Source organism: Chrysemys picta, chromosome 1 (assembly GCF_011386835.1).
Source record: "Chrysemys picta bellii isolate R12L10 chromosome 1, ASM1138683v2, whole genome shotgun sequence".
Taxonomy (NCBI): domain Eukaryota; kingdom Metazoa; phylum Chordata; order Testudines; family Emydidae; genus Chrysemys; species Chrysemys picta.
In genome coordinates this window covers 148,104,780-148,124,941 of record NC_088791.1, presented here as the reverse complement: position 1 = coordinate 148,124,941, position 20,162 = coordinate 148,104,780, and the positions used below count along the sequence as shown (strand labels likewise).

The window sequence follows — 20,162 nt, the reverse complement described above, 5'->3', positions numbered from 1 at the left end:
CTCCCCTTCTTTCCTGATTAGCCTTGCTAATAATTGAAGAAAATCTAATCCAAATTTAGGAACAAAAATAGCAGCAGTCAGGCATTGGCTCAGAATTTTAATATGACTCAAATGCAGCAGCCTCCTCACTATCAGAGCAGTGACCACCTTTTATCTTCTCCTTTGCTCTAAATTATTGCTTAATTATAATGAATCCAATGAGTTTATCAAATAAAGTTTAACTGTGTGCCAATCATTTTATTCATTAGCATCCCAACATACATATTCTCAGCAAAATCTGTGTATGAGGTTCATCCTTTCACGATTTCTAAAAACAGAACCTAAGAGGGAAAAATAAAAATATATCAAAGAAGGAGTAACTGAAACCAGTGGCCCTGTTGAGGCCTGAAGCAGGCACCCTGGCAAAAGGAAAGCATTAGTCTCTGGTGCCTAGGTAATGAATTCAGACTGGCTCATCCAGCCATGCTCAGTGTACACATGTGAGCAGATACCAGGCTAATGTCTTGCTGCCAAGGCCCATATCTGTTAATTCTAAGCTTTAATAGCTTGGAGAAGGAGAGAAAACAAGCATGATTCCTGCAGCTGAACTGGAGGATGATGTATACAAGAGGTGTCAGATACCGTGGCGACAAATAGCACATAAACCTAGACAGACACACACCCAGAGGGTGATAGTGACACAGTGAAGGTGGTGTGAATTGAAGGTAAAACACTGGAGGAGACATAAGTGCTGCAGGACAGGTCAGGAATAAGCTAAGAAGTAGAACAAAGGTGGTTATTTAGTGCTTTCAGTCAGCACCATTTGTCTTTTTCCCAGTACAACAGCACACTCGGAGGAACAAAGCCCAGCTGTCAGACCCCATGCACTCGGGCTCTGTTCACATTTTTAAAAACTCACGATGTGTTCATAAAATCTCAATTCCAGACACCCCTACTAGCAGCACAATGGCCGCGCTTGAAATTAATAAGCAGTAGCACAGTATCTGGCTGTTTTCAAAAGCCAAAGGTGCAAGTGTACTCCATCAGGTGTGGGTTAAAAAAGGAGCATCAAAAAGGATATTACAGAATTAAAGGGAGTTCAGAAATGAGAGGATGATGGAAAAACTCTCAAATGAGGAGAGTGTGAAAAGACAGATTGCTTAGCTTAGAAAGGAGATGAATAAGAGGGGACATGATAAAGTCTATGTGCTAAAAGATGGTCCAGAGAAGGTAGATTGGGAGCTTCTGTTCTCCCTGTCTCATAACACACATGGGAACATTCGATGAAATTAAACGGCAGCAAATTTGAGACCAGACATTTATATGGATAACAAGAATTCCAAAGCTTTAATAGTTAATGCTGACATGATATTTTGTAAGGGAGATAAAAACCTCATGCTTCAAAGGTTTAAACCAAATGTCTAACACAGGGGTAGGCAACCTTTCAGAAGTGGTGTGCCGAGTCTTCATTTATTCACTCTAATTTAAGGTTTCACGTGCCGGTAATACATTTTAACGTTTTTAGAAGGTCTCGTTCTATAAGTCTATATTATATAACTAAACTATTGTATGTAAAGTAAACAAGGTTTTCAAAATGTTTAAGAAGCATAATTTAAAATTAAATTAAAATGCTGATCTTACGCCGACAGCCTGCTCGCTGCCAGCCTGGGGTTCTGTTCACCTACGCTGGCAGCGGGCTGAGTAGGGCCTGCGGCCGGGACCGCAGACCTGGGGGTGGGTGTTTCAGGGGTCACGGCAGAGGGCTGGGGGAGGGAGTGCAGGGCAGAAGGCTGGGGTGTGTGGGGGGTGTAGGGCAGAAGGCTGGGTGTGTGTTGGGGTGTGGGGGATTCAGGGCAGAGGAATGGGGCTGTGGGGGTGCAGGGCAGAAGGCTGGGTGTGTGTTGGGGTAGGGGGGGTTCAGGGCAGAGGGCTGGAGGGTGCGCGGGGTGCAGGGCAGAAGGCTGAGTGTGTGTGGGGCGGGGACAGGGCAGAGGTGCTTCCAGCCTCCTGCCCTGAGCGGCTCATGGCAGGAGGCTGGGAGGGATATGCCCTGTTCCACCCCCTTCCCCCAGGCTCCGTCCCTACCTCTCTCTGCCTCCTCTACGGAGCTGTGTGCATGCTGCCGCTCTTCCCCCTCCCCCTCGCTAGGGCCATCAGCTGATTGGCGCAGGGAAGGAGAGGAGGAGGGGCAGGAAAGCACCATGCTGGGGGAAGAAGCGGGGGAGGGGCGAAGCTTAGCTGCCGCAGAACCAAGCTTCTGCCTTCTGCCCCTGCAGGGGAGAGCGGTGGACGGGGGGCTGAGTGGGGCTGGGGGCCGGGACCACGGCAGGGAGCTGCGTGCCACTCAAAATCGGCTCGCGTGCCGAAGGTTGCCGATCCCGGTCTAACATTTAGGGATTAGGACCTAATGGGGGATTCTAACCCCTTCCTCTGAAGCAGCTGGTGCTGGTATCTGCTGGAGACAGGAGACTGTCCTAGATGGACCTCAGGACTGCTCCAGTATCGCAGTTCCTAGAAAAAATGTTCTACCTGTTTATGAGGCTAAGTAACAGGCACTGAAGTGACGATGTTATCACAGACTTGAAAGGTGAAATCTAGACAATCTCCAGCTCAGGTTGACAAGTAGTAATTGTACCAAAGTAGGGGAAAGATTGGTATCTAAGGCTGAGTCATTTACAGCAAGAAGTCAGCTACTGTTTAAATGACTCATCAACATGACAGACCCCAAAATGCACGTACTGGGAAAGTTGCTTCTTCTGGTCAGCCAGCTCCAGATTTTCCCCAGGTAAGGTTTTTATTTTTTTGTTTTGTTTTTTTTTTTTAAATTGAGCATTGCAGGTTTTCAAGGATGTTTTGTTTTTATTCAAAAACAACATTACTCTCTGAGGGTCAATTCTAAGATGAACAGCATGGGGGCAACAGGGATACAAACAAACCACTGACTTTCTTAAAATATTAAGGCCCCAGCAGGCAAACAGTGTTCCTTCTAGCAAAGAGAATTCTCTGCTCTGGCACACCGTAAGGCAATGCTCTACTCATAAAACACAACCTTTTTATAAAATCATTTCCACACTTTAATACCATCTCCAAAAATGTTGGCATCAAATGAGGCTCACAGCAGGGCTCAAAGTGTTGAACATACACAAAGTTTGTCATTAAATACAAATACAGTGGCATCCTATTTCTTCTCCTGTACACAGCTCTGCAGGAACACTTCCTGAGTGACTCATGTTTTATTGTATTAAAAAGTCCATTTAATTTCAGATGCAGTAAATTCATTAGGTTTGGGTTTTTTAAAATCTATAGCCTCAATTTACATATTTTAACAGGAATTCATTTAAATATTAGCATTTAGAAATTAATAACTGTAAACTGTAAACACTCCTTGCTGTGTTATCTGACCTCACAGAGAAGTCTGCCTAGGGAATTTCATACAAGGCTTTCAAAACGCATTTAAGAAGCCAGTCTGTAACATGCTTAGTAAAAAGAAAGGCACCAATTAGCTACCAACTTCCTGGATTTACCAATAAGTGTGCAGTTAATAATGTCTCCACCTGCGTGTAAGTTGGCACCTGCCTTGTAGAGTCCATGGAGCATGAAGCTCCACCACCACGAGAGGGTCTTGTTTCATGCTCACAACTCCAGCTCCTGCAGGTCTCCCCAGCTAGGCCCAATTTTCACTTTAACATTCAGCTTCACTGAGAGTTTTATGGCATTTTCCATCTCAAATTTGACAATCTGAGCTACCTGCAAGGAAACAAACAAGGTTAGAATTTTCAATGCACTGTTGAGGGACCTAGAGCCACACACTTCAGATGCTCCATTTCATCATCATTAGTTTGGCAGGTCAGGGGCTTGGAGCTCTCCACTCTGTGTGTTTGGATAGATTCTCCATTGACAGCAGTCTGACTGAATGTTTCAAGTATGATTAAGATATATGAAAGGAGAGACTCAGGAAAGTATTAATACATTTTCTTAAGGAGCTGCATACACTGGAGACCTATCTTCCTGCTTCAGCCAGAAACAGATTCTACCAAACACTCTTCCCAAAACATGCAAATGAGAGAGGTTAAAGCAAATCATATGAGGAGCTACATAAAAGGAGAGAGACAAAGCAAGGATACCCAGGAATAAAGAGCTCATTGTGTCAGTACAAGAGGTACTCTACAAGAGACAGTTATAAGCAATTGGAAAAACAATAATTTTACCAAAATCATCCCAATGGAATGTCATAATACCCATGATCACAATAAATACATAATCACACAGATATGTAACATACTGAAAGAGGTATTACAACATATACTATACTGTACCCACTGTACAAATGTCAACTTTTTCTTCTAAAAATCTAAGCCAGCCATAGTTCTTCCTAAATTCTTCCCCACTTGCCTGACTGATCTCTCCAATGTAAGTTTTTAAAATTTTCAGACTCAAATGGACCTGTGTCCCACAAAAATTTCTATTCTCCATTCAGTGTATACTACTGATACCAGAAATGTGAATCATGACATTGAGGGTACAGAAAATATATAGTGAAGAAATAAACCCCATGTTATAGCAAGCTGCTTTAATATATCTAGCTTGACAAAGTAAGGGGTAAGATGTGTGCTGAACATAAAAGTCTGCACTGTAGATGTCTGAAAATCTGCATGATGGTAATCTTAGTGAGGGAAAGGAATTGTTTAGTGCGATACATAGGGATGTAACTAGGAGCATTGGCATGAAATTAAGAAATAGAATAGGAAAAATACTCAATATCAGGGAAAGTGCCCTGAGAGACATACTGGGCTGTAAGACGGTCTCTCCAGGGAAGTAGTGAAAGCCGTATCCCTTGGAACTTTTAAAGGGTTTGACAAAACAGAAGAGAATGTCCTAGGAGGAGCAATCCTGAATTGACCCTAGGAAGAAGAACCAGATTGGATCTGATCAGCAAATTCTAAAACCCTGACAACTCCTAGTGCCTCTGGAGGGGAAGTGGAGCACAGGCCAGCCCTGCTTACACATCAGCACTGACTACATGCATTACAAGTAAGGAATCCGCTTCAGTTTAGGGGGTGAGTGAGACAACAGATTCTCATTCTTGGAGAACGAAACCTTCTAAGGATGACATTTATGCTATCAGCATACTCTGAACCCTGCCCTTTCTGAATGGTGAGGGAAAGTAGAGAATATTTGGTACTCCCATCTAGCAGATAGTCAGCATCTCCTTTGATACAGGGAACCTGACACACAAATTGAAGCATGCAATAATCCAGCCAGGACTAAAGAAACTTTTCACTCCATACTTTCAATCTCCCTTTTCTAAGCAAGCTAATTGAGAAGCTAGTTAATCACAGTATTCAGTGTCACCTGTAGGGATCCATACCCCGGCCCTGGATCCCTCTCAGTCAGGCTTCAGGACAGGACACCACTGGTGGCTCTGGTGAGAATTCTCTCTTCTTGTCCATACTCACCAGATGGGCCTCTACAGTATTTGATTTTTTTGGTCACCAAATATTTTTGTTCTGCCTCCAAGAGGCTGCAAGAGTGAAGGGGAAACACCCTGAAATGTCTCAGGCCCTTCCTCTCAGACAGAACCCACAGAGTTGATATGGACAACTGCTTTCCACTTCCAAAGACTCCAGCTGTGGAGTCCTGCAAGGCTCAGTCTTCTCCCCATATTATTCAATGTGAGCTTGTCTTCACTATAGTGTTAACTTTTGCCCAACAATTTATGTTCTTCTATGTGTCTGACAATTTTATTCTTTATTATTGTTTCAACTAATTTGCCTGGTACTGACATTAAACTTACCGGTCTGTAATTGCCGGGATCACCTCTAGAGCCCTTTTTAAATATTAGCGATCTTCCAGTCATTGGGTACAGAAGCTGATTTAAAGGACAGGTTACAAACCATAGTTAATAGTTCCGTAATTTCACATTTGAGTTCTTTCAGAACTCTTGGGTGAATGCCATCTGGTCTGGGTGACTCGTTACTATTAAGTTTATCAATTAATTCCAAAACCTCCTCTAGTGACACTTCAATCTGTGACAATTCCTCAGATTTGTCACCTACAAAGGACGGCTCAGGTTTGGGAATCTTCCTAACATCCTCAGCCGTGAAGACTGAAGCAAAGAATTCATTTAGTTTCTCTGCAATGAGTTTATCGTCTTTAAGTGCTCCTTTTGTATCTTGATCATCCAGGGGCCCCACTGGTTGTTTAGCAGGCTTCCTGCTTCTGATGTACTTAAAAAACATTTTGTTATTACCTTTTGAGTTTTTGGCTAGCTGTTCTTCAAACTCCTTTTTGGCTTTTCTTATTACATTTTTACACTTAATTTGGCAGTGCTTATGCTCCTTTCTATTTACCTCACTAGGATTTGACTTCCACTTTTTAAAAGATGCCTTTTTATCTCTCACTGCTTCTTTTACATGGTTGTTAAGCCACGGTGGCTCTTTTTTAGTTCTTTTTTTTTTTTTTAATTTGGGGTATACATTTAAGTTGGGCCTGTATTATGGTGTCTTTGAAAAGCGTCCATGCAGCTTGCAGGGATTTCACTTTAGTCACTGTACCTTTTAATTTCTGTTTAACTAACCTCATTTTTGCATAGTTCCCCTTTCTGAAATTAAATTCCTCAGTTTTGGGCTGTTGAGATGTTCTTCCCACCACAGAAATGTTAAATGTTATTATATTATGGTCACTATTTCCAAGCGGTCCTGTTATAGTTACCTCTTGGACCAGATCCTGCGCTCCACTCAGGCCTCAATCGAGAATTGCCTCTCCCCTTGTGGGTTCCTGTACCAGCTGCTCCAAGAAGCAGTCATTTAAAGTATCAAGAAATTTTGTCTCTGCATTTCGCCCTAAGGTGACATGTACCCAGTCAATATGGGGATAATTGAAATCCCCCACTATTATTGAGTTCTTATTTTGATAGCCTCTCTAATCTCCCTTAGCATTTCATTGTTGCTATCACTGTCTTGGTCAGGTGGTCGATAATAGATCCCTACTGTTATATTATTAGAGCATGGAATTACTATCCATAAAGATTCTGTGGAACATATGGATTCATTTAAGATTTTTACTTTGATTCTACATTTTCTTTCACATATAGTGCCCCCCCACCCCCCCGCACGACCTGTTCTGTCCTTCCGATATATTTTGTACCCCGGAATGATTGTGTCCCATTGGTTGTCCTCACTCCACCAGGTTTCTGTGATGCCTATTATATCAATATCCTCCTTTAACACGAGGCACTCTAGTTCACCCATCTTATTATTTAGACTCCTTTGAGTAAAACCCTTTTCCCTTGTGATGAGAAAGGACTGGCTCTATTGTTCCTAACTGAAGGAGAGAGTTCAACTTCTTGTCTCAGTAAAAGCTGAGGGATCCCTGAAAAGGGATGGGGAAGAGGGTGGAAGGGAGGGAAGGACGTAAAATGGATGATACAGCCCAACATTATGACCTCTGAGACCCATTCATTTGTAGTGATCTGCCTCCAAGCATGCTGGAAATGAGAAAGGTGGTCTCCAAAGGGGATGGGGTGGGCAAATGGATGCAGCTGTAAAATCAGAAGCGTGGAAGGATTTGAACCCTTGACTGACCTGTCAAAACTGTTGCTTTGAAGTTGACTGGGTGATCTTGTAAGGCTGGTGAGCAGCCCTCTTTCTCTGAAATGTAAGTCTTTTCCTGGAGGGTTCAGTAGATGTATAGAATGCAGAAAACAGAGCAGGATGTGATCTCTGGGCAGTCTATGACCTACTAACCCGTCTCTTATTTGTAGGTATATACATATATACTCAGGGATTGTTCAATAGCCCTAGAGTCCTTCAGTACATTCAAGGACTTATCTGTGGTCTCTGAGAAAAGCTTAAGACCGTCAAAGCGGAGGTCCTCAGCAGTGTTCTGGAATTCTCTCGGACACCCCAAGAGCTGGAGCCATGATCCCCTGCACATAACTATCACTGTGGAGATGGACCTGGCAGCAGTATCTGCAGCATTCACAGATGCTTGAAGAGCAGTTCTGGACAATAATTTGCCCTCTGAAATGATGAACTGGAATTGCTCCATATGTTGTTGCAACAGATGTCCAATAAAAGCAGTAAACCTATTATAGTTTGAAAAATTATATTTGGCCATGACCACCTGATAGTTCGTGATCCTGAATTGTAGGATTGCTGACTAGTGGAACTTCCATCCAAAGAGATCTAGTCTCTTTTGGTCTTTGTCATACGGGGTAGACTTGGAAAAGTGTTGCTTACCCCACTCATTTACCACATCCACCACCAGGGAGTTAGGTGGAGGGTTGGGGAACAAAAAATGGGAGTCTGTAGGGGAAACATAATACTTCTTATCTGTTTGCTTACCTGCTGGCAGAACAGTAGTAGGCGTCCGCTACCCTGTCTTATCTGGATCTAGGAGCACCTCATTAATGGGTAACACAACTCTAGAGTGTGTTGCTGACTGCAGAATATCCAGCAGTTTGTGCTATGAGTCCTTGATCTCTTCAAGTGGAATTTGAAGAGCGTCAGCTATCCTTTTCATGAGGTCTTGAAATTGCCGAAAATCCTGGGCCATGGAAAGTGGCAGAGGCATAATCACTTGGTTTGGAGTCAAGGATGAAATAAGTGTTTGAGGGGTGGCCTCTTTATCTGCCCTGATCTCCTGCTCCTCCAACATCTCATCCTGTGTGGGAGCTGACTGGGGAGGAGAGGATTGTATGACTCTAGCCTCCCTATGAGACAGTGTCAGTGAACTGGTAAATTGCTGCTGATAAGCAGTCCAGAGGTCCCAGTATAACAACTGGGGGTGGGGGGGCCATAGAGGAGTGGGGGTGGCATGCAGGGTTGGTTCCACCACCTTGATGACAAGCATGATCTTCCCTGTGACTGTTAAAAAAATAGGTTTCTGAAAGGACGTGTCGGAGAACACTGAACAAAAATGAAAGAGACCAACTAGAAGTCTCCTTCATCCTCCCCAATATCGTCCAAAGGGCACCAAAGGACATTGGAGATCTGGAGATCAGAATTTTAGTACCAATAGATAATCAGTACCCATGAAGAGTGGGGACTCTGATTTGTCCATTACAAACAGGTCCTTTGCGTATCTGAACTCGTGTGGCCATTACTAAGGCCTTGGCTACACTGGCGCTGTACAGCGCTGCAACTTGCTGCGCTCAGGGGTGTGAAAATGCCCCCCCCGGAGCGCAGCGAGTACAGCGCTGTAAAGCGCCAGTGTAATCAGAGCCTGCAGCTACTCCACTCGGAGAGGTGGAGTACATACAGCGCTGCGAGAGCTCTCTCGCAGTGCTGGCAGTGCGACTACACTCGCGTTTCACAGCGCTGCCACGTCAGCGCTGTGAAGTCCCGAGTGTAGCCAAGGCCTAACAGATAGAGCCTCTCAGCAGTAAAGGCAGCATTTAAAACCTGGTGAGCCAAGCATGCCCTGACAGGAAAATAAGGCTCCCCGAGGAGGGAGGGAGAAAGGAACAAAACAATTCTCTCACTAATTATCTCTACTTAATTATCTCTAACTGTAATTATCACTCATACTAACTAATCCTAACAAACAACTATAGGAAAGCAGAAACAGGATGGCTCAGGCATGCTCAAGGTGTACAAGCTAGGGCTCTGTCTCAGGCCAAGGCAGTTGAGAAAGAGCTGAGGGCAGTTCACCCGTGCACCCCTACCTAGCCTCAATGTCCAGCACAAGGAGACACAGGCAGTGTATGCAGGAAAAACGGATAATGCTAAGGGAAAAATCTCTGATCAAGGGCTCAAAAGGGGCACACACACACGAAGTGGAGCACCAATAGGTACACTACTCAAAGAACCACCATGGGATGTGCCTCCAGAAATCCTAGCTCCTCACGTGAATGAGTGGAGCACCAGTGTGGATACAGTAAAGTATGGCTTTGCCATACGGCTGCTAGTACCTGGGTGCCAATCACTGAGTTAACTCTGCAGGGAAGACACACCCTGAATGAAGTTGTTGGGACAGCTGGTGAGGTATGGGCAATGTACTAGGAGCACAGACACAACACCAAGCTCTCAGTTGCCTTTGTGTCAGTCAAACAGCACTACTCTCTAACTTTCTCGATGACTAGCCAAAATCCTCCCTTGGATAAACACCAGCTGGCTAAAGCTTGAGGTGATTCCTTTAGGAAAAGGGAAGTAGCTTGAAGAACTTGTCTCCTCTAACATCCCCAACTGTCAATGGCACCTGCCCTCTGAGGATTAAACTAGCCCACAGCTTCATGGTCCTTTTGGACTCCTCCTTGTTAGTGGATGCCCAAAGAGCTATGCCAGCAAAAACCATCCACTTCTATCTGTGACAGTCCAGAAGTTTGCACCCCCCCTTATCAGACACAGACTTGGCCACAGTGAAGCACACTTTCCTAAATTCCTGGCTTGGTAATTGCAATTTATATTAGGAATAAGCCATATACCCTGAAAAACCTCTCTGGTATAAATTGCTGCAGCCTGTCAGTTTAGCAACACAACTCACCATGAACAAACCACCCTAGTGCTTTGATCTCAGTGTGATGGCTGTGGAACTGCCATATAATAACCTAAGAATACTGAGATGTAATAATTTTATGAACACTGTATAGGACCTGCTCAGTAATGGGAAGTTACTGTACATTGGATTATAAGACTTTCTTGCAGGAATCCATTGATCTAGCCTAATAGGGGACAATGGGGAAAATGAGCAGGAAAGCAACAAAATGGATCCAGATAAGGAACCTCCACACAAAACACTTGGGGGACAATTACAAGAAAATGGGGGAACTGTTAGCCTTGAGGAGCCTATATCCTGTCTCCAACAAAGATACAAGATTTGTTTTGCCAGGCAGGGAGCCCAGAGATCAAAAGGACACTAAACAAGAGAAGAACGGTAAAGCTCAATTATCAAGGGCTGTCCAAGGGGACAGGCTGATACAAAGAGAGACTCTGGGTATGTCTACACTACAAAATTAGGTCAATTTTATAGAAGTCGATTGAGTATGTCCCCACTAAGCGCATTAAGTCGGCTGAGTGCGTCCTCACTACCGTAGCTAGCATTGACTTACAGAGCGGTGCACTGTGGGTAGCTATCCCCCAGTTCTCGCAGTCTCCACCGCCCATTGGAATTCTGGGTTAAGCTCCCAATGCCTGATGGGGCAAAAACATTGTCGCGGGTGCTTTTGGGTACATGTCATCAGTTGCCCCTCCCACCGTGAAAGCAACGGCAAACACGCCTTTTTCCTGGGTTACCCATGCAGACACCATACCATGGCAAGCATGGAGCCCGCTCAGCTCACCGTCACCGCTGCTGTGGGCAAGTCTACTGTGGGGGCTGCTGTGATCCAAGTAGCCAATGCAATCATTGACATTCTGTTATCAAGGGTAGTGACTCTGGGAAATGTGCAGGCCTTTTTAGATTTTAGGTGTATCGTATTCCTGTCCTTTGTTGTTGGTGAAGAAGTCTTGCAGCCCTACGTTCCAGTCTGGTCAGCGCTGTAACACCCCATAGCACTTCTGTGGTTGACACATGTAACAGTTCCAGGGCTCTTGCTCTTTTGCCTTGGCCGAGGTACCTTGCCCTACCAGGACCTCCAAGCATTCGACACAGAAGCACCTGCAGCAACTGGCATTGCTACACAGCAGCAGCTCCTTGCCTTTGCAGCAGACAGTGCAGTAGGACTGGTACCCGTCCTTGTCGTACATGTCAAAGAGCTCCAGGAATTGATCCCTGCAAGTCTGGCAAAGGTCCCCCTCAAACAGCGGGTGGAATGTGACTGGGTTTTTTCTCCCGCACGATAAACAACCGTCTTCAAGGCTCCTGTTGTTGTTTGTGACTTTGGAAACCATTTGCTCTCTGCTCTGGTTCTGGGAACGTCTTTCCTGCCCGGCTCCTAGCAACCTCCAGGGCATGGTGTATGGCTCGTCGATAGGAGACCAGCTTATTAAATGTGGAGTGGTTGAAATGCTGCCTAAAAGCCATCAGACCCACCAGCTTGTCTGCTGAAACTTCGGAGAACTTCCCGTCCCCAAACCATTGCACCCAGTGCATTCCAGAGATTGCCTGACGTTTGGACGTGACTCTGTAGGAGATGATGATTGCAGGCCACCAGGAGAAGCCCTTGATCTTCCCCCACATGAGCTCCCCAATTCCAAAATCTTTCACATCCTGATATTTCACCTCTTCCCCGGCAACTCTGCTCTCCTGCTCCCCATCAACAAGTTTGGGGGATCCGTTCTGGTCCTCCTGGCAGACGTGGTACTGCTGCTCTGGGATCCTTGGAATCCTCCTCAGTGAGGTCGATCAGGGGCGCCTGGACAGACATGGCCATCCTCTTCTTAGAGCACCAAATGGGAGCCAGAGACTCCAGGTCATTCTCTTCTTTAAGTTTCGTCTCATGGAGCTTCAGTCCTGCTTAGAATATCATGCGAGTTGGAGGCTTCTGCCTCAGGCTGCTCTCCCAGCCGGCAGCACTGCACAGTCGCACCTACCCCAGCCTACTCCTTGCTCCCATGGCTCATGAAGCCTGGACAGTAGCAAGGAGCAGTTTAACTATAGGCTGAGCAAGTGCAGAATGGTGGTAGAATGTGCCTTTGGACGTTTAAAAGCTCGCTGGTGCTGTTTACTGACTAGGTCAGACCTCAGCGCAACCAACATTCCCATTGTTATTGCTGCTTGCTGTGTGCTCCATAATATCTGTGAGAGTAAGGGGGAGATGTTTATGGCGGGGTGGGAGGTTGAGGCAAATTGCCTGGTGTCCGATTTTGAGCAGCCAGACACCAGGGCAATTAGAAGAGCACAGCAAGGCGCACTGCGCATCAGAGAGGCTTTGAAAACCAGTTTCATGACTGGCCAGGCTTCGGTGTGACAGTTGTGTGTGTTTCTCCTTGATGCAAACCCGCCCCCTTTGTTGATTTTAATTCCCTGTAAGCCAACCACCCTCCCCCCTTCGAAATAAAGTAACTATTGTTTTGAAACCATGCATTCTTTCTTTATTGATTAAAAAAAGTGAGATAACGGACAAGGTAGCCCAGGTGGGGTGGGGGAGGAGGGAAGGACAAGGCCACATTGCTTATTGTAGCCACGCTAAAAATCAAGCTGTTTGAATGAAAGACTTCTGTTGCTTGGGCTATCCTCTGCAGTGGAGTGGCTGGGTGCCCGGAGCCTCCCCCCCCCCCGCCCCCGCGTTCTTGGGCGTCTGGGTGAGGAGGCTATGGAACATAGGGAGGAGAGTAGGCAGTTATACAGTGGATACAGTGGGGGTCTGTGCTCTTGTTGGCTTTCCTGCAGCTCCAACAGACGCTTCTACATGTCCGTTTGCTCCCCCAACAAATGCTTCATCATGTCCGTTTGCTCCCCCATTAGCCTCAGCATCACGTCCTGCCTCCGCTCTTCGCGCTCACTTAATTCTTTCCTGGCCTCTGACACTGAATGCCTCCATGCATTAAGCTGTGCCCTATCAGTGCGGGAGGACTGCATGAGCTCGGAAAACATGTCATTGCAAATGCGTTTTTTTTGCCTTCAAATCTGCGATAACCTCAGGGATGGAGATGATAGGGGGAGCGTAGAAACATTCTACGCTCTACGATTCTAGGGGGGACTGCATGGTCACCTGTGCTGCTGAGTTCGCCACGCTGACCAAACAGGAAATGAAATTTAAAAGTTCCCGGGGCTTTTCCTGAGTACCTGGCAAGTGCATGGGAGTTCAAAGTGCTGTCCAGAGCGGTCACAATGGAGCACTCTGGGATGGCTCCCAGAGGCCAATACCGTCCATTTGCGTCTGCAGTACCCCAAATTCAACCCAGCAAGGTCGATTTTAGCGCTACTCCCCTCGTTGGGGAGGAGTACAGAAGTCAATTTTAAGAGCCCTTTAGGTCGACGGAACGTGGGTGCACGCAGTCATTTTTAAATCGACCTAATGCAGCTAAATTCAACCTAATCCCGTAGTGTAGACCAGGGCTCTGTGAATAGAGCCTGAAGAAACTGGGCCTTCCCCACATCCAGGGTATAGTAAGCCTTAGGGAGAAGCAGGTACACGTAGATACAGGATTACTGTTGTAAGATCTGTTTTTCTGAAATGCTTTTGTTCTAAATAATCATTTGCTTTAAGAATGCTGTTTGGTCAGTGGGTATCACTGTCAAAACTCCTGGAGAGAAATTAACTGCAAGTACTGAACCCAAGTCAGGTCTGCTGAGGTAATCACAAGTGACTGCAGCCCAGGACCTGGTTAGTGAGTAGGAGAATGGCTTGATTCCACGCCAAGTCAAGTGATGGTGGGTGCATAACTGGCTGGATAACCGTACTCAGAGAGTTGTTATTAACGGTTCGCAATCCTGCTGGAAAGGCATAACAAGTGGGGTTCCGCAGGGGTCTGTTTTGGGACCGGCTCTGTTCAATATCTTCATTAACGACTTCGATATTGGCATAGAAAGTACGCTTATTAAGTTTGCGGAGGATACCAAACTGGGAGGGATTGCAACTGCTTTGGAGAACAGGGTCATAATTCAAAATGATCTGGACAAATTGGAGAAATGGTCTGAGGTAAACAGAATGAAGTTTAACAAAGACAAATGCAAACTGCTCCACTTAGAAAGGAAAAATTAGTTTCACACATGCAGAACGGAGACTGTCTAGGAAGGAGTACAGCAGAAAGGGATCTAAGGGTTATAGTGGACCACAAGCTAAATATGACTCAACAGTGTGATGCTGTTGCAAGAAAAGCAAACATGATTCTGGGATGTATTAACAGGTGTGTTGTGAGCAAGACATGAGAAGTCATTCTTCCGCTCTACTCTGCGCTGGTTAGGCCTCAGCTGGAGTATTGTGTCCAGTTCTGGGCACCGTATTTCAAGAAAGATGTGGAGGAATTGGAGAGGGTCCAGAGAAGAGCAACAAGAATGATTAAAGGTCTTGAGAACATGACCTATGAAGGAAGGCTGAAAGAATTGGGTTTGTTTAGTTTGGAAAAGAGAAGACTGAGAGGGGACATGATAGCAGTTTTCAGGCATCTTAAAGGGTGTCATAAGGAGGAAGGAGAAAACTTGTTCACCTTAGCCTCTAAGGATAGAGCAAGAAGCAATGGGCTTAAACTGCAGCAAGGGAGGTCTAGGTTGGACATTAGGAAAAAGTTCCTAATTGTCAGGGTGGTTAAACACTGGAATAAATTGCCTAGGGAGGTTGTGGAATCTCCATCTCTGGAGATATTTAAGAGTAGGTTAGATAAATGTCTATCAGGGATGGTCTAGACAGTATTTGGTCCTGCCATGTGGGCAGGGGACTGGACTTGATGACCTCTCAAGGTCCCTTCCAGTCCTAGAATCTATGAATCTATGGCTAGAGGCCAAAAGGGGTGCATCTGAAGAGACAAGGAGGGTGGTCAGAGGTGCAGTATGTCTGGTAACTGAGACACACTGCATGGGCTCCACACTGACTACAGAGTCCAATTCATGGTCTCTGTCCTGATTTTTAAAGTCCACCCCAGTTTTGGTCCTAGATGCCTGAGAGATTGCCTCTCCCACTGACCATGACCTCCAATGACCGTTATGTTCCAGCAGAATGATGAAGCTGTTGACCACCATGGAAAGCTCATGAGCACAGGAGAGAAAACAGGCACTGAACTTAAACTAGAGAGCTTGCCATTTGCAGAACTGAGTTCTTCTCCCTCTCACATGCACAAACAACAACCCGACAAATGAATCACGTTTCCCCTACAGACTGGAAAGGGGAAAAAGAGAAAGCAAGAGATTATCATTGCTCCTATTCTGAAATGCTTGGAAGGTGCTCAGATACTATGGTGACTAGGGACATATAAATATATAGACAGGTTAGACAGATATTTTTAGTTTTTTAATGCACTTTAGCAGCTGGAAATAAATTGGAGCTAGCATTATGCATGTAACCAAGCTAACTCTCCACAGACCAGAACTGCTGTAGCAGCCAAAAAACAATGTTTTACATAATGCTAAAACCTTTACATGAGGCACCAGTAGAGAAGAGAAACTTTTCTCTGATCCAATTTGGAAACTAAAACATTCCATGTTTTTCTAAAAGATATGCTCTAGTTCTATAAGAAGTCCCAGGGCCTGTGTTATACAGGAGGTCAACCACCTCACCCACCCCAAAAAACAATCCAAAACATAGAAACATGCCTTCAAAATGAATATGAAGGGAGGAGGAAAAAGGTGATCACTAACTCAGCTGGAAACAGAGTCAGTAACATTAGTTAGCTAAATCTGGAGCAGGAATGCAAGACTGATTCCAGGCAAGGATAACTTGTGCAAATACGTAGGGGTTCTAAGCGTCTGCACAGAAAATCTATTGGATGGAAACAGTTCTGAGGCAGGCTACAGAAGCTGATATTACTTCTATCTTAAGGTGACCATGAAGTTGCAGGTCTGTTAAATAACAATGAAGGATACAACAGAAAACATATATGGCCATAGTTCTTTTGGAGATAGCATAACATATTGATCCAGTGTCAAAGCACAGAAGACCGGATAGTCTAAAGGAACTTTAGTCCACTTCAGATTGAAAAATTGGAACCTTTTCATATCAGTCTAAAGGAGAAAGGCCGCTCTGGAATGGACGTGTAAATGTGGAGAAAACTACTGACTGGATGCAGAAGGTGGAATTCTGACACCTGTGGAAGGAATTTGGGATTTTTTTTTTTAAACACCAGCCTATCTTTAAAAACTGGTTGGCCCAGTCAACTACCATCTGAAGCTCCTTCAGTTGGGGAGTTGATGTTTGCCACCAGGAAAATGATCTCCTTTTAGAAACATGAACCCACAGAATTAACGAAGTTGAAGAAGAGGTCCCAGAAGCTGATCTACCTTTAGTGCATTCATGGAAAGGCAAAATAGAAGAGGTGAACTCTAAGGGAGGATATCTCATGCAGACTGACAAGTGAAGAACAAAACCAAATAGCTTTCATGTGGGGCGCAGGAAGGGATCCACATCAGACTTTTTCACAGCAGGCCACCTTGCCATCTGAACTGGTATCTCATTCTGTCAAACTCCTTCCAGGCAGCTAAAAAGGCTGCACTTGCTTAAAAACACCATATTCTTGATTTGGAGTCACAGCTTATAAGGAGAGGGATCTCAGAGCAGGATGTCAAGAGATGTCCCTGTTCTGTGTGATGTGATGTAGTGAGACGCTCTGGGAATAGCCACTGGTAGTCCTAAATGGGGTTGAGAACCTTATTTGCCAGTGGGTGGACCATTAAGATAATGGAATCTTTATTTATATCTCCTCAACTTAATCAGAACCGGAAGTAATGGGAGAGGAAAGATGTACATAAACATCTTCCAACCAGTAGTGAATGGAGATGTCATCTGCACAAAGTGTCAAGTGAAGGCTGTGTTGAAAGAAGACCATTTGGTGCTCACTGGAGAGAAGAGGAGAAAAGATCTCTCTCTTGGGCATGCCCAACTTTAGAAAGATATCATCTGCTTCTCTTTGATCCAGAAACCACTCCCCTGAGTCTATTACCAATTGGTTTAGCCTGCCTGCCAAACGGTATATAAGGTACATAGCCTTTCATCATACTCGAGGGGAGACAAAACCGTAAGAGCTGAGTCACTAGAGATTTTGAAGTATCCCATCCAGGAGTCAAAGATAGAGGAGTATCAGCAAAGATGTCAAATATGATCTCCTTGTCTCATGCCTCATTGAGTGTCTGGAGCATCACATGCTTGAAATCGATGCCAACCACCTGCAGAGCACTTTCCCTCTGTTCTGAGTCAGTCAGACACACTGAAGGTGTGGAAGCACAGCTTGGGGACTCTTCCCCCTAGATCAGCACTGAAACGTTCAGTGCCAGATGGAGTTATTTAATTCCAGCATATCATAATATTTGTTATTGGAAATCTTCTGGGCTAACTTCACTTTGGATTTATCAGTGAGCATAAATGAAGCAAGGAGTGCCTCTAGACACATACTCTCGGCACGAGACTTCTGGCACTGGTGGAACAGCACAGCTAGCCATGTTCCTTTTCCAGGCAATCAAAACAGTAAGTTTGCCTGTGATAAATATTTTGTGATTGCACCTGGGACACTTTTTGAAGCTGCTCCTTTGGTGACATCCGGGAAGACAAAAAACTGAGGAAGGGAAAGAGACGACAAGCACCAACAGCACAGCATCCTCCTTCCCACACAAACAGATTTTAAACTACAATAATAAATAAATAATAATAAATTAAATGACCCAAAGCATGGAGCCAAGTCGGCCCCATGAAGCAGAAAACCCCCCAAACTCAAAGATTCCCCAAAGTAAGGAGAAAAAACTACCCACTTGCCGGTGGAGTACACACATTCACTGCAGCTGCACAGAGGAGCTACGTCGCCATCCTGAGTCAGTAAGGAAGTTGCAGGTACTAGAGATCACCAGCATGCTAAGCCAGGACGGCACTGCTTTGGGCTAGCAGCTAAAAACTTTAGCCAGTGGACTTCCTGTCTTACTCAAAGAGCCTGGACCCAACATTTGTTACTCTTTTTACACCCATCTGGCCTTAAGAGAAACATTGTTTTTATAGTCTTACAGGCATGTCTGCAGACATCTCAAGAAATAGAAGACAGACCTCTAGAAAGGAAACTTAACCGGTTTGTTATAGAAAAGTACATGGGCTGGAAAAACAAAAACACTCCTACCTGAATTACACTATCTTCTGCAACCTCATAGAGGAGCTCATCATGGAGCTGGAGGATGAAGAAACCTCCACTCTGTAACATCCCTCTGTTTCTTCTCCGCTCTAACCTTCCTACACAGGGAAAAGATATACACAGTTAACCAGCATTACACATAATCATATCTGTTTTAGCCCAAAAGACCTATATATGTTCAAATGCTACAAACAAGAATTGTATGGCAGAGCTCCAAGATGAAAAACATCCATGCACACAAGGGTACATATATAAAATATTATTATTATGCTATTATATCAATATTCATAAAACTGTCTGGAAATAAAGAATGTTAATGCAAAGCTTTTCAAATACAAACATTCTAGCCTTAAATTATAAAGTTGTAAATTAGGAAAAAAAAACAAAGAGACAACCACTTCTCTCAGACCATCTGTTCTACAAGCAAATTTTAAACACAATCACGTCGGGTTTAATGAGAACTTGGTGTATAATGTTCTCTCAGGCAATGAAATAGAATTCGGCTCCGCTTCCAAAATCATTTTAATGGCTAATTCTAAAGAGCCAGTGAAGCTTTACCCAGCCAACTCCACTGATCTGGAGTTGCAGCTACTACTACTACTACTGAAAAACATAAGCAGTCCTTGCCCAAAACACTAAACAACAGATGTGTACATGGGATCTTAGCAGGCCGCACCTGCCAAAAACAGAATCGCTTCTGCATGCTCCATGTTAAGAGCTAAAAAAGGGGGCCCAGAAGTTGGCAAGTGAGAGTGCAAATGGAGAGATTCCAGTTCAGACAAATTACTGGCTATCAATGGCTTCATTCAATCCTCACCTAAAACAGGGACGGGCAAACTTTTTGGCCTAAGGGCCACATCAGGTTTCCAAAATTGAATGGAGGGCCGGTTAGGGGAGGCTGTGCCTCCCCAAACAGCCAGGCGTGGTCAAGCCCCCAACCCCTATCTGACTCCCACCTGCTTCTCGCTCCCTGACAGCCCCCCCCTCCTGGGACTCCTTCCCCATCCACCACCCCCTGCTCCCCTAACTGGCCCCAGGCCCCCCGCCACCCCATCCAACCCCCATCTCCTTCTTGACAGCTCCCCTCCCCCCCCGGGACTCCTGCCCCATCCAACCCCCCCCCCCCCACCTGACTGCTCCCCAGGACCGCTGCCCCCATTCAACCACCTCTGTTCCCCACCCTCTGACCCCCCGACCCCTATCCACACCACCGCCCCCTGACCACCATCCCGAATTCCCCTGCTCCCTGCCCCCTTACCACGCTGCCTGGAGCACCAGTGGCTGGCGGTGCTACAGCCACGCCGTTGCCACCACGCAGCACAGAGACCGAGTCAGGCTGGTCTCTGCAGCTGCGCTACCCCAGAAGCTTGCAGCCCGCCGCCCAGAGCATTGCGGCGGCGGCGCAGTGAGGTGAGGCTGCGGGGGAGAGGGAACAGCAGGGGAGGGGTCAGGGGGTAGCCTCCCAGGCCAGGAGCTCAGGGGCTGGGCAGGAGGGTCCCGTGGGCCGGATGTGGCCAGCGGGCCATAGTTTGCCCACCT

General features: G+C 45.6%; 1 protein-coding gene and 1 pseudogene across 4 annotated transcripts in view; both read right to left on the bottom strand.

Moving 5' to 3' along the window:
* Positions 1-3,040: 3,040 nt before the first annotated feature.
* The window catches only part of POLQ (DNA polymerase theta), a 134,280-nt gene continuing 117,158 nt past the window's right edge, over positions 3,041-20,162 (bottom strand). For all 4 annotated transcript variants that reach the window (XM_008172329.4, XM_024110381.3, XM_065586665.1 and 1 more), the window contains 2 exons: positions 18,612-18,721; positions 3,041-3,726 (listed from right to left, as the gene is read on the bottom strand). In XM_008172329.4, coding sequence (XP_008170551.4) covers positions 3,613-3,726; positions 18,612-18,721 — 224 coding nt within the window. In that variant the 3' untranslated portion in view covers positions 3,041-3,612. The remainder of the gene's footprint in view (positions 3,727-18,611; positions 18,722-20,162) is intronic.
* LOC135973212 (DNA (cytosine-5)-methyltransferase 3B-like) lies at positions 5,971-17,949 on the bottom strand (annotated as a pseudogene).